Here is a 14135-nt window from a genome sequence, read left to right as displayed (position 1 = left end):
ATTATTACAGCAACTGAGTCTTAAAAGGAATTTCAAGTAAAAATATAGTATTGCATGAAGTTGTTATGGCAACTGATGTTGTAGAGTAACTGCACTGGGGCAAGTTTTCCTCCTTCATCCTGCTCAGCAAAGTCTGGGAAAAACTTTATGATAAAATTGTGCCTTAATTAGTCAAATAAGTCATAAATATAGCTTATCCCAAAATCCTTAACATTCCAGCCTCATGCAGTCTGTGTGCAGTTAGTCTACTAATGAGAAAATATATCTACTAAAGCCCCACTTACCATTAAAAATCCTATCCAATATTTTTCTAATACAATTTATCAATTTAAACACATTGCACAATGTAATATTCTGCAGCATTCCATTAAAATGATAAATAGCTATGGAAAAAACAAGGGATTAAACATACTGTAATGTAATCTAACAGTATTTAAACGTAAATAAAAACTTAAACACGGACAGGGAAGCATACCGTATTTGAGAGCAAAAAGAGCGCAAGTTCAGCTACCGCTCTCTGGATTGGAGTATTAATAGGACAGAGGAAGCAGGGCGATGAGAAATGACAGTCAACTTCAGAGGATATAAAATTTCCATTAGGCTTTGTTATAAGATTACATCAAAGCAGTTCATATGTTTTAATCTGGGGAAAGAGAAAGCAGCTACTTGGGGTCTGTGCCTGGGGGCTGCCTCTGTGTACTGAACCAGACAGTTTGCATAATGAACAATTTTTATTCAATCAGGATTTCAGCACAGATAGCTTCCACTCAATGGGCTCTAGCACAAATGGGGCTGGAAATTGATGCTATTCTTCAAGCTCCACCTGCTGGCTCCGGAAGAAGTGCCGGTGGCTTTCCGAAGGGCCAGTTTTTGGAGGGACACCAAGTTAAAATCCCTGTATTCAGTTAATCGCGATGAAAACCCAAGCCCAGGTTCTGCACTTCTTGCCTTTCCGAGTTAAAAAAACCCAAACAAACAAAAAAACCACACACACCCCCCCAAAATAAAAAAAAAACACAAACCAAAAAAATCCCAAACGCTAAGCCCAGGTTTTTCTTGGGCTGTACCAATAATTTAGCTGATTTAAGTTTGCTTAGGCAGATCTTGAGCAGCAGTAGTGCTCCTAGAGCAGAGGTGCGCAAGCTGCCAAAATCTGCCTGTTTGAACCCACCTGACTACCGAGGGAGTTGTCTTGTGCTCAGAGTGCAGCCAAAAGGGCAGAGCAGCCAGGGCAATCGTTCCATTTAGCGCGCGCCTTCTGCACAATAATTACTTATTTAAATTTTACTCTGCTGGCTGAGCCATTAGAAAATGCACTATAAACAAAGGTGATTTTATGCAGACAATAGCTGAGCCAGTCACTTTTGAAGACAGGCGCACGATGACTTATCTCCCAGGATGAGCAGCTCTTAGCTGTTTTCAGATAGCTGAAACGAGGTTTATAGCCCAAACCCTATTTCCAAGGGTTATTCCAGTGGCCGCACTGCCAGATCGCCTTCGGGTTTAGCAGCGGCACGGAGCTCACTTGCCCCACTGATGCAAACTGGATGCAAACAGCTTTATGGAGAGGAAAAGCCCAGGCAACACTTAGCTGCACAAAACTGTTTGCTAAATCCTAGGATGACCACTTAAGGGTTTTAAATACACACCTGATAATTCAGAGTTAATTATCGCGGGCACATTAGAGACGTTTCTGCCAGCACCTCTGGATTCTGCCTATTGATTAGGCACTGCGGCTGCTCGCCGGCTCTTAGAGAAACTGTTGCAGTGAATTTAGCTTCCTTCCTGAATTGGGTAGGCTTTGCTTCTGACTGGCACCAAATCCCTTCTTCCTATTTCCAGAAGAAAAATAGCTACATTTTAATCTAGTCCTTCCAAAGCTCCTGCCACGCCAGTGACGTCCTGAATGCAGAATTATGGCTTTCCCTGGTTTTTGCTCATTTGTCTGGAAGCCTGTGGATTGTTGTATCTCACCCCCATTACTTTTTGGCTCAATCCAGAAATACTCTTTTATCAATTTGTCTGACAGCGATCCAACAAGAAGGGTGTGTTGGAAGATGATGCTAATCCAGAGAGACTATTCTTCAGTCGGAGCATTCATGAAGTCTAATGAACTATCGGCAGAAAGGGACTTCAGTAGCGCAATTAAAACTTGCTTCTGCGAGATACAAAATATTGCAACCAAAAGTTAACTGTGCCAAGCAGGGGAGGCGGATTAGCTCAGGGAACATAAATTGGTGAGAGAGGCCACTTCCTTCCCCCCCCTCCCAAGCCTTATGCATTAAGCAAAGCTGAAATAATGAATATGCATTGCAAGGTGTTTGCTACCAGCCTACTTATAAAGTGCAGAGCCGGGAACTCCTGGAGGGGGGATTTATGGGTGCAGTCACACACAGCTGGCACACTATGTTCTGCAAGCATCAACTGGGAGGAATGCCCCCCCTGTAAGCACTTAGTACCCACCACAATAAACTAAGGTGTATAAGTGGAGTCTAAAGTTTATTTTCAGGAGCATCCCTTGGGGGCAATGCTAAATCATCCCCCTTAGGTCTGGCAAATTCAACGAGAAACCGGAGCTGGGAGAGGGGACGCCGATGGCTGCTCCCGAAAGGAAAGCACTAAGGGCAGGAGATGCGCCGCGTCCCCTCTCCCACCCGAGATACCAAACGTCCTCGAACTGCTCAAAGAATGGGAGGCGAGGCATGGGAATAGGTTGCTGCTTGGGGACCGGACCTGTCATTAACACCAGATGACATCTCATTAGTCATAGGAAATTACACTAACAGGGATCACCAAAATGCTGTGATCTTTCACCAGTTTTGTTAACTGGGGGAAAAAAAACCCCACATCAGAAACTAAGTATTAAAGTTTCAGAAAGAAATTCACATTCATTGCTTTATCTTTTTGTATTTGTTTCCAAACATGGTAATTAAAATTCTAATCAAAATACAGTTAGTCTTTTTCTTAAAAAGAAAAAAAAGTGTTACTCTTTTTCTTAAATCTTGCTCAGTAATGAGCATGCTCTCTCCGCAATCCGACACAAGAGTAAAATATAATGAGAACAAGTCAAGCAAAGCTTTCTACAAGGTGAAGGCAGCTCCTGGAGCTTTAGCATCAGCAAGAGCTGCGGTGATACAGGCTTCCTACTGCAAAGGCTGTCTTAAGGACTGATGCTAAAGGCCACGTCCACTGACGGGTGGTATATTAATGCTGTTCCTTTCTTCAAACCCCGTAAGTCTGTATTGCTTCATGGGAGAGGTTTGAAAATTAAGATTTTTTTTTTTTTTTGGTCTTATTAATCTCTTTGCAGAAGCTGTACACTTGGAGACAGCACAGAAAATAGGTTAAGGCTCACAATAAGCTGAATGAGTTAAATCAGAATCAGGCAAGTATGCTGACAGCCAGTTACTGCAACTCTAAAGCTTACGGGCCAAGGTGTGAGTACGAAGGAAACTGCAGTTTCAAGTCAGATGAAATGAATACGTTGGTTTTGACTAGTCTATAAGGAAGGGTCAAGTATTGGCTTGCTCGTGGGACCTATTGCCAACACAAAATGACTGGCTGAAGCAAAGAAGGACTGACATTACTTCTCCAAATTATAAATTCTGCTTCCCAATCTATCCGAATGGATTAACCTCAAAACATGAGATCCGGAATTTAAAGATTCAGAATTCAGAAGCTATTATGAGTCAAGAGCAGGAATTAGCATTTGAGTTATAAATACGCTCTAACAAACTGACAGGAGTCGGCTTGCTGTTCCTTGTCTTTCTGAAGATGGTGGCATCAGCCTCGCAATATTTAGAGACATAAACCTAGAAGTGATTTTCACATCCCAGCTAAATGTTGACAACATGGCTTGTTGGAAGAACACTGCTCCTCACCTTCTAACCGGTGCTACCGTGCAGTAAGTCGTTACGGCTGGGGAGGCTGTTTGTCCTCAGCGCAGGGGATGGGGTTTGTTCAAAGCACAAGCACCTTCCCAGGACATGAGACTGTGGCATGCCACCGTGAGCTCCCACAGGTCCTCACCTGTGCAAAAGACAGGCAGAAGAGAGGCAGACACAAGCACACCATGAATAAACAGGAGCCACTAATATCAGAGAAAGTCTCCAGGCAGTAAGTAATGAAGGCACTAAATAACTGTACCCGCTCTTCGGATTTTCTGCCAAACATTAGCCAATTTAAAAGGCAGCAAGAGGCCTTTTACACAGAGAGAATTTCTTTGAGTGCCGACTTAAAAGCTGAAGTTTGGCAGGAAAGTGTCTTGAGAAGGATGGGGGAGAAGTAAAAGCCAATTTTACCTGGTAATCTGCTACACTATTTGTGTCCTACCCAGACCACACTTCATGCATTAAGAATACACTGCAGCTCTCCTCTTCGCTGGGGTAGCGGGGAAGCTAATGGTTTCTATTACAGGCGTGTGCAGAGGGTGGCTGCGGCATGCACATCTGTCTGCGAAATAGATGTAAGCTTTGGAAACTGCCTAAACACCTTCATTCCCCAGCAAACGGGGACGGCAGCGGAGCTTTTCGGGCCCCCTCCCGGTGACAGGCAGGTGATTGACAGGGCTCGGAGCTCAAAGCCCGCACGTGCTCCCACTGTAAATAGTAATGCTTAAAAGCAGCAGCCCTAACAGACTATTTCACAGACTTAAACTCAGTTACTCTAATGAGGATTTCCACACACACACACACAAAAGAGTCTACATATTCTCAGTGCAAGGGGGAAAAAAAACCAAAACAGCGAAATAAACAGCTGGTGAAGTGAAATACGAGGTTAGAGCCCTCTCTGATTCAAGAGAAGATTATTAAAACAGCTATAAAGATGGTGTTGGCATCTCTTGAAATGAGTTTGTTACATTCAGAAGAGGCAGTTACACATGACAAACCATTTTCTGTTTAATTAGAGGGCTCTGTGTGGAACACTTCCAGGCGGAGGAGGGGAGCAGATTGCTACCCAGCATCTCAATTATGGGACAGCGCCTTAACGATTCAACATGCAAATGTTTTCAACTGACCACAGAGAAGGGAAGAAAAAAAAAAAAAGGCTTTGTTTGTTCAGCAGGGTTAAGGAACAGGAGCTTTCTGCTAACCTTCAGCAAAGTCGGGCTTTCTTGCAATATGTATTATTTCTTAAGGTTTATTTCTGCCCAAAGAATGGCTCCTACTTGCTGGCTGAAAGAAGCTTCTATGGGGAAAACCACGACAGAAATACCCGGCTGTCCAGCCCTGCTTAAAAGCTTTCAACTCTTCCAACCAGGTAAAATTATACGTGGTTCATGAATAGAGAAGGACCTCGGTATTCGCACCAAAGCTCTGAAAGTAAGCAAGCATGGAAAGGAAATTCTAGCTAATACAAGTTAAATATAGGTTATGTTAGCTGCATTTTACAAGCACTAAGAATGTTATTGGAGAAAGCTGTCATTTTTAATGACAGCACAAGCTCCAATTACCAGATAGCTGATACACTTGGGATTTGGAAGGTTTTTTTTAAATCACTTGAAATCTAAAAAAACCTTCATTATCAGCTTCTGAGTTCAATGTAAATAACTTCACCTGGTGCTAAGAAGTTTAACATTTCACAGGGCACACGAACGACTTCAAGCCATTTATAAACGTAGCCTCATCATCCTGGCAATTTAAACACAGTTTATGGCAACTTAAGCAGCAGCAAAGGACGTGAGGCTGGGCTGTAAGCAGAACCAGCCGGGGAAGACAAGCAAGGTGAAGGGAGATGTGGCGAGCTACCGCCCCGAGGTCAGCCAAAACGATGGGGATGCAGCACCTCCAAACCCTGGAATAAGGCAGGAACGCACACCGGGCTGCAGATCATCTGTCAGTTCAGGGAGAAGACTAAATCTTGCTGCTAGGCTTAAGAATGGCCACTTTAGCTTAGAACAAAACCACGTATCACCTTGAACCTAAACCAGAGCGTACGCTCCCCAAGCATACACAGGGGCTGCTTTAAAAACACAAACGCAGCTATACTGGTAGGAAATCCTCTGTCTTATAGTACCCTCCCAGGTCTATCAAGGTGTCCCTTGGATTTCCCGTGTTTCGTCGCTCGCCAAGGTTAGCAAAACCACAAGCAAGTCAAAAAAGTCTGCAAACTTGCTTACAAAAAGCAGAAAGCTGCTTGGAAAAGTCTGGTTTCCCAGCTGCAAGAAACAGCGCCGCGCACACGGACACTCCAGCCCCGAAATCTAATGCAATAGGCAGCAAAGCTAAATGCTGCAAATTTTAGTTCCCCACAGATAATATGAAAGCCTTACAGTCAGCAAGAAGAACGGCAGCCTTCTAGCTTGTGGCAAGCAGAAAGTGGGATTGAATCATTACTTGAAGAACGTGTCTCAACGTCTATAAATAAAAACCTGCGAGGCACATTGCCAAAGAAGCACAAGTCAATATAGCTTTTCTATATGCGCTGTCAAACTTTACTTTTAGACAGTATATTAATTACATAGTCAATAATTGTGGATTTCATTAGTGTATTAAATACCTCAATCAATAATATTTATCCTTCTCAGAGACAGTCTTCATCAAAAAAAAAGGGAGGAGTATTTTTTGATCCTGCAGTTCAAAAAGTCAGTGCAGCATACCGGCAAGGCTTTAATGGAAAACATAAAACACTAGAAACAGACAAAAATCAGATTATTACTCTTATTTTTCAGCCTTTTGTACAATAAGCCATGAGGGAATTCCAAGAGCTAAACTGATGGCAAAAAAATTAGATTTCTTTCTCTTAATTGCTCAACGGTGATGTCAGAGTGGACATGACAAATGTTCACATCTTTCATTTCTACATCAGATAAACCAGCAACCCAGCTCCGCTCAGCCAACTTTCCGAGGATAAATTCTCAGGGCGAAGAACCCATTTCTGGTGCATCCCCGCATGGTCGCCTACGGCAGTGCAGCCTTCGAGGTGCCTTTATCATAACCCGGACCATCCCTGGAAAATACATCCCTATGAGAAGTAACAGACTCGTGTGGGACCTTCACTGAGCTCAGCCAGGCTGAGCCCAAAGAAAATCCCATCAGGCAACAGAAAAAGGAGTTCAGGAGGATTTTTCTTCTTTTAAAATCTCCCTTTAAAAGGGCAAGAGGTTTGGGACAAATTAAAAAAAAGCATTTCCAAGTGTCCAGTTTATTTTAAATAACTTGCAAGAACAGTTATATACAAGGATGGAAAAAGTACTACGAGGAGCCTAAAAACACTCCTAAAGGCACGCTTTTGGCATGGCAGAGAGGCTGAATTTCACAACAAATCAATGCACTATAAACAGGAAAAAGCTAAAAACAAACAACACCCCACCCCCCAAAACACAGACACCTAAGTATTCAAATAAAATACACAGAAAAATGCGTAACAGTCCTCATGAAAAATCCATCTGGCGATTCAAACCACCTTTTTTTAAAAAAAAAATGCATATGAATGAAATGTAAAAATGTAAACATGAATGGCCCACGTAAACATGAAAAACAGACTAAAAAACTGAGGCCCGTTACTCCCTGTAATAAGATTACTGATATTTACTGCACTACTCCAATATTTGTAACACATAATATGCTGCAGACCACTCCCTTCCCCGAACACAGGCTTCGGAAGCAGGCAGCCTGCTCCATTTCATGTTTTCGTAAGCCTTTTGTAAAAAAGTGATACGAAATTTCTCTTTCTTTCCCATCTGAGTCACCTAAGCAGCCCTACAGCTGCCGGAGAGGCAAGTCCTCATCCAGCGAGGCCGGCCATGGTGAGGAAGCAGCCCTGTGGGGTGGCTGCTCTTCTCCAACGCAGCTAATTCGAGGGCTAGAAAAAAAGAAGGCAAAAGGAAGGAAAGATGACGAAACAGGACACGGAAGGAAAGTACGTCTTCCTCCCCCCCTCAAGATGTTATGCTGCATCTCGGGCAGCAAATGCAAATATCACCAAGAATCAAAACATCAGACTCATCAACTTCCACTCTCACACCCGTTGCACTAAAAGGACAATCCCATCGTGCTGGAACACGGAAGCCCACACACACACTCATCCAAGCTGCCAGGCATAGCACACACAGCGTAAGGCAACTAGCCACCAAACACACGCGGAGCAGTCGCTTCTGATCCGTGCAAGACCACCATTTATTTTTTACTACAGCTCTTAGAATATATTCCTCCTCAAAGCTTTATTTTGGGGGGGGGACGGGACGGGGATGGGACACACAGACGGGACAGGACACACGACCAAACCACCTGATGCATCTTAAAAACCAGATCTGACTGAAATAGAACCTCCCCTCCAGAGACTCGTAAGGGTCACTAACAACTAATTTAAAATTCACGTACAGTGAAAACATAGTTAAATCGTAACAGTGGGAATTAACACAAACAGCAAACTACCTGAATGCGGCACGTCAAAGCATGCTCCAGATCTTCCCTCGGCCATGAACCTGATGTTCTCATGTAATTGTCCTTGCACCTGCCTGTTCAAAACCAGCAGCCTCCCAATTTCATCTTCGCTTTGTACATTTAATTTAAAGCAAAACATTAGCAGCCACAGGCATCTTCACCTCACAGAGATCTAGTTACGAAGTATTCCAGCATCCTTTCAATTGAGCAAATACATATTCAGCCCAGATAATGGTTGAAGCCATCCAGCAATAAACTGGACACTTGCCGGGGGAGATTGATGATGAAGGGAATGAAGACACAGGCTTGTTTGCCAATAATCCCAATTAGCATTGTGAGTCCACTGACTTCTCCTTCATTAGCACAGCCAAAAGAGCCCAGAGCCTTCTGAAGAGTCCCGTTTTCCACGGCCCGTGTCAGTACCTACGGTGATCTACCCGGGTTTGGATGGCCGTGGCCACCCGGCAATGAGGTGGGAGGAGAGAATGGAGACACCTCCATAGCTTCCCTGCCCTCGCTCCTCGGCTAGACGGCTGCTTCAGAACCTCACTTTCTTTTGATCGACAAGCTATTTATTAACCAATTACCTTCAACAGTTCTAGTCTATGATCAGGGGAAGGAAGCAAGATATATAGATATATGCATATATTTTTTTATATGTGGAAAATCATATCCCCCTTCTCAGGATTCATTTTGCTAAATTAGCTTTTCTAGGCCCCTCCGAAAAAAGATTTTCATTCTCCTACTCAGCAGTGTAGTCCTCCTCTGTACTCGCCCCAGCTGAGATTCTTTTTTGCCTCTATACGTAGCAGACCAGAACTGTACATAGCATTTGAGATGAGATCGCACAGCAGAGGCTTATATAATCCTATGGTACTTGTATAGCTATACTAGAAATACCTTGCCTTACATAGCTTGATGTTTTTCATATACTAGCTGATTAAAGCATGATTAAAACCCTCCAACTCTTCAGTCACTAATGAGCATCCACTTTAGAGTGGGGTTGGGTTTTTTTTATTAGTCCTCAAATAAATTACTTTTCACACAAACTGTTTTAAGTTGATTTTCTGTTCCAGTTCTCAAGGTCATTCAGCTGATCCTGTAAGATACCTTAATACCCTTGAGTATTGATACCTTCCTTCTCTAGTGCTCTGGATGATGGCATAGTAAACCCAGCGATACAGATGCACAGCAATTCCCTCTGGGAGAATGAGCTGCCCCCACAGAGGCAGATGTGCAACATCATCTCATAAAGCTGCAGTGACAGCAAATACGCGCTAACACAACTGCCCATAAAAACTTCCTAGTGTATATGGGCCTCAGAATTGGAAATAGCCTCAAGGAACATTTTGCATTACCACTTGCTAACAGTCCCCTCTAACTGGGAAGGAGGGACAGGAAGGGAGGAGCGGAACTAAAAGACTGGTTAGCAGAGTGGAAAGATAATCACCGCTAACCTACCATTTGTCAACCCGGAACCGTGCTGAAGACTGTAATTTTATAGTCAATACCTTATAAGCAAGGTCAGAGGGAACAAATACTTCAATAAAAAAATTCAAAACATCAGCAGAAGAACTCAGTCATGATCCTCAGAATCCAAAATAGAGGAAGGGATTGTTTGTGCAATTAATGGGCCCAGAATAACGTCCTTCACGTCCATCAATGGAAATGGCATTTACAGTTCTTAAACATAAAGACTTAAGATGACAAACAGGAAATTATGGGAAATAAAGGGCACCAACTGAATACATGATGAAACAGTGCTCCATGGAGCAAAATAAATAAATAAATTCCAGTTTTGCTACCAGAGACCCACTTCAGTATTGCTTGGATGCTTGGAGCTGTGCAGCAAATGCCAAGCTGTGAGCTGCAGCCAGGGAACACATAATTAATGTGATTAGGAGCACACAGAGCTAGCATGCTCTGCTGACTGAAAAGCCCAGTAGCATAATTACTGTTTTCTGTACTAGCTCTATGTCTGAACAAATCTCAAAGCCTGGTTAGTTTTAGACTGCTGTGTAAACGTCAATAAAAATCCCAGAAGTGCCAGCTCATCAGCATTCTCAGGCACAGAAATGGTGAACATACCACTGCATTTCCATGCTGTTAACATCAGGCAAAGTCGTCTCCATTCTTCAGTCTAACCTTAGAGTTTGTAGTAACTCCCCCAAGTGAATGCTTATTATGAAAGCTAATTAATTGCTTTCCAGTAATGAGAACTCTTTGGCGTTCAAAGAAAGCAAAATTCACTACACAGGAATTAAACAGTGTTTATTGAAACAAAGCTCCCCCTGTTTAAAGACCCGTTTCTGATTAACATCATTACAAATAAAACCAAAGAAACTGAACATACAAACATACAAAATATGTATAGGCAGGAAATGTGTGCTAAAATCAGTCAAAACTCCATAGTATTAATTGAAGAGAAAACTAAAGCAATGCTTTGTAGTTGCCTATATTTCCCTGGGGGATGGAGAGTCAATGCTTATCTGCCTTCCTCAGAAGAGACAATTTTGATTAATATCAGACCCATCTGACTCAGTCTATTAAACCCTGAAGGAAGGATATTCTTCAGATATAAAAGATATGTCTTTGATTAATAATTCTACCACATTGCCATTCCAAGCATTAACAACTGCATGGCACCTGTGGAAAGAGAAAGCCTTTGAATTCTATGGAAAGGAACTAACTTGCGCTAATAGAGCTGTTGTTCTTCGTCCATATCTGAAATCCGTACGACACTCTTCCTCCCACCCTCTGCTGAACAAGTCAAAGTGTCAAGGTTGTCACTACTTTCTTGCAAAGACAATAGTGGTTATATGTAAAGCTGAATTATATAGTAAGAAAGCAAAGTTATTTCAGACATTCTGAATGGTTTGTCTAAAGACCCTGGCAATCTGTCTAGAGATTCCTCTTTAGAGCTGTCACAGCTTAATACACCACAACAGTCTGCAGTGTCGTGGCCATTAGAGCGCACTCTTACCTACCAGGGGCGTATCTTCAGAGAAATGCATTAAATCACTTAGCCCACTACACTGGACTACCATGCACGGTGTTAGCTAATGCCGAATTGTCACACACGAGGTGGGGAAAAAGTCAATGTAATATCATCCGTTGAGTTCTTCCTGAAGTTCTAGCTTCAGTCAGCACCAGCCTCCTCACCCTAGTTGAGCATTTCTCCTGATGCTTGCGATCAACCTCTTGCTGTATTCTCTGTAGTTCACAGGTTTGACGTCCACTGCTGTAGCCTTAATACGAGATTCATCCTGTGAAAGAGAAATACGGCATGTAAAAGAAGAACGCTAAGCACTCCAGGCATTTCGTTCTAACCTCCTTCTGCCCCAGTAACTTACTGCTCTTGGTACCAGGGTTAGCTGGGAGTGCAAAGTGGACTCCCAGAGCAGCTATGTTGTTTTCATTTGAAACAAGCCAGGCTTGATGAACCTGAGAGGGAGTAGTGTTAATGACAGTGGATCCCTCCTTCAGTGCTCACGACTGACTTGCTGTGAGCAAGTATCTTTGGAAACTTCTCCCCACAGACGTAAGTGGAGGAAGCCACCTCCTATGGAGACAAGTCAAACTACAAAAGCCACATGCTACATTATTTGCCTTTTGGGGGATACTTACATTGTAAGTCTCCAGTTTTACTCGGATCCTGAACTCATACGTGTTGAAGTTTGCATTTTGGAACACTTCTTCAAATGCCTGCTCATTCTGTGAGAAGGACAAAGACAGATATCAGCTGCAGACACTCCAGGCTCCCGGTAGTACCACAAACTTTCAGAACAGCTCATCTTTTCCTGATGTTGGCAAAACGGTGGAACTAACTGGATCATGTAGGCAGAGCTGAATCTTCCATCAAATTTTAGATGCCAAAACCGTGACTTAAAGTTTTTGAGAAAAAGTTTAGTTCAAGGTGAAAACTTTTTAGCTACCTAAACAAAATAACGTACAGTTGCACTGAAACTGCAACTAAGTGTACAGAATGAAAATACTATAAATCAACATGAGATTCTCTCATGCTGCTTAAGGGGCTAATTCTGATGTTCTGCTATGATTACAAACTCTGACAGAGTTAACTATTTCCCTATTAATTGTCTTATTAGACAGTCTGTTTCTCTGCTTATCCATCAAGGCTGTATGTATCCTTCACATCCTGACACAGACCTATTTAAGAGGATGTTCTATAAAAAAGCGGATGCGTGTTTTGAACATGCTTTATAACCATTAGAAGACTCTGTCATATTTATAACATAAGCTGCTTCTAATTACCATATGAACACTAAACATCATCATCATCATCATCTATAACAGACAATTTGTCAAAACAGTAGAAAAGCAGCAGACAAGTTGTGGAGGCTGTGGAAAAAGTTTATTTTTGTAAAAATTAGTTGTGAAAACCTTTTCTGACATTCCACAAAAATCCTGCAGCCCCATGATGATACAGACAAGTAATTATTAGTGCATTTATCTACCAGATGCACTTGACTCGATCAGTCACTCCAGCAGCCGACAGAGCATCTGATCTGGAATTGAACCCACCTCAGTTTCACTCATATTCCAAGTGTTACATCTGCTGTTTTTAAATGCGTGCAGCACTATTTCACACTACACAGCGATTCTGCTAAGGTTTAGAAAAGCACAACAAATGAAGGTGAACAGGAGCAGCTAGTTTCACAGACTGAAAAATTTAGGCATATCCTTCCTGAATATTAAAAACCCCTTCTTCTGACCATCGTATGGATTAGAGGATGAGAAAACTCACTTAATAAAGCATTTGGCTTCTGTTTCGAGCTCTGCCACAAACTATGCTAACCATTAGTGAGTGGAAAATGCCGTTAGCATACCAGTCACTGCTACCCTACATTACCTCCTTTGGTAACAAGCACAGTGGAGAAGTAGATGAAAAACTGTGCATGCATATCTATGCTTAGCATGGTCACTGGCTGTACGTGGACTCAATACATACTGTGAGCAGTGGAAAAACTCCCACCAACTTCACAGGATACTGCATCAGGTCTTCAGAGAAAAACCACTAAGAAAAGCTTACTGAAAATGCATCAAGTACCATTTTTAAAGGCTCATAAAAGTGTCAAATCAAAAACAATTTCTCCTGGCACACAAAGCATTCCCACTCAAGGGCTCATTCCATATTATGTTCCATTTTCTATCCTCAGCCATTTCCATTAGGCAGCTCTTCAAAAGACATTACATGTTTGTACTGTTACATAGGATCTGCTGTCTCTCCTTCCCCACCCAGTTCTCTTCAGCATTAAAAGTGACTAAGAAATTTTGTTTGAACTCTAGCAGAGATTAAGCACAACCAAAGTAAGAAAATATTGACAAGTTCAGAATGTCTGAAAATGGAAGTGTAAAAGTGCAAGCACATCTAATTAGAATGCCCAAGCAATACATCTTCCTACAGAACAGAGCTGTCCAGCCTTCATAATACCACAAAGACTTCTAGCATCCCAGAAGCACAAGCTTTGTACCACTTATCTTAGAAAGCCGAGTGCAGGAAATTTCCAAAAATCATAGAATCATGGAATAGTTTGGGTTGGAAGGGACCTCTAAAGCTCATCTTGTCCAACCCCCCTGCTGTGGGCAGGGACATCTTCAACTAGATCAGGTTGCTCACAGCCCCATCCAGCCTGACCTCAAATGTTTCCAGGGATGGGGCATCCACCACCTCTCTGGGCAACCTGTGCCAGGGTTTCACCACCCTCAGCGTAAAAAATTTCTTCCTTATAT

General features: G+C 42.5%; 1 protein-coding gene across 1 annotated transcript in view; it reads right to left on the bottom strand.

Moving 5' to 3' along the window:
• Nucleotides 1-10636: 10636 nt before the first annotated feature.
• Nucleotides 10637-14135, bottom strand: part of RPA1 (replication protein A1, 70kDa) — a 24914-nt gene continuing 21415 nt past the window's right edge. The window contains exons 15-16 of the mRNA XM_009321418.1: nt 12012-12098; nt 10637-11650 (exon numbers count right to left, since the gene is read on the bottom strand). Of these exons, the coding sequence (XP_009319693.1) occupies nt 11543-11650; nt 12012-12098 (195 nt within the window). The 3' untranslated portion in view covers nt 10637-11542. The remainder of the gene's footprint in view (nt 11651-12011; nt 12099-14135) is intronic.

Source organism: Pygoscelis adeliae, unplaced genomic scaffold (assembly GCF_000699105.1).
Source record: "Pygoscelis adeliae isolate BGI_AS28 unplaced genomic scaffold, ASM69910v1 Scaffold663, whole genome shotgun sequence".
Taxonomy (NCBI): Eukaryota; Metazoa; Chordata; class Aves; order Sphenisciformes; family Spheniscidae; genus Pygoscelis; species Pygoscelis adeliae.
The sequence above is the reverse complement of the archived record's forward strand: the minus strand, read 5'-3'. Positions and strand labels throughout refer to the sequence as shown.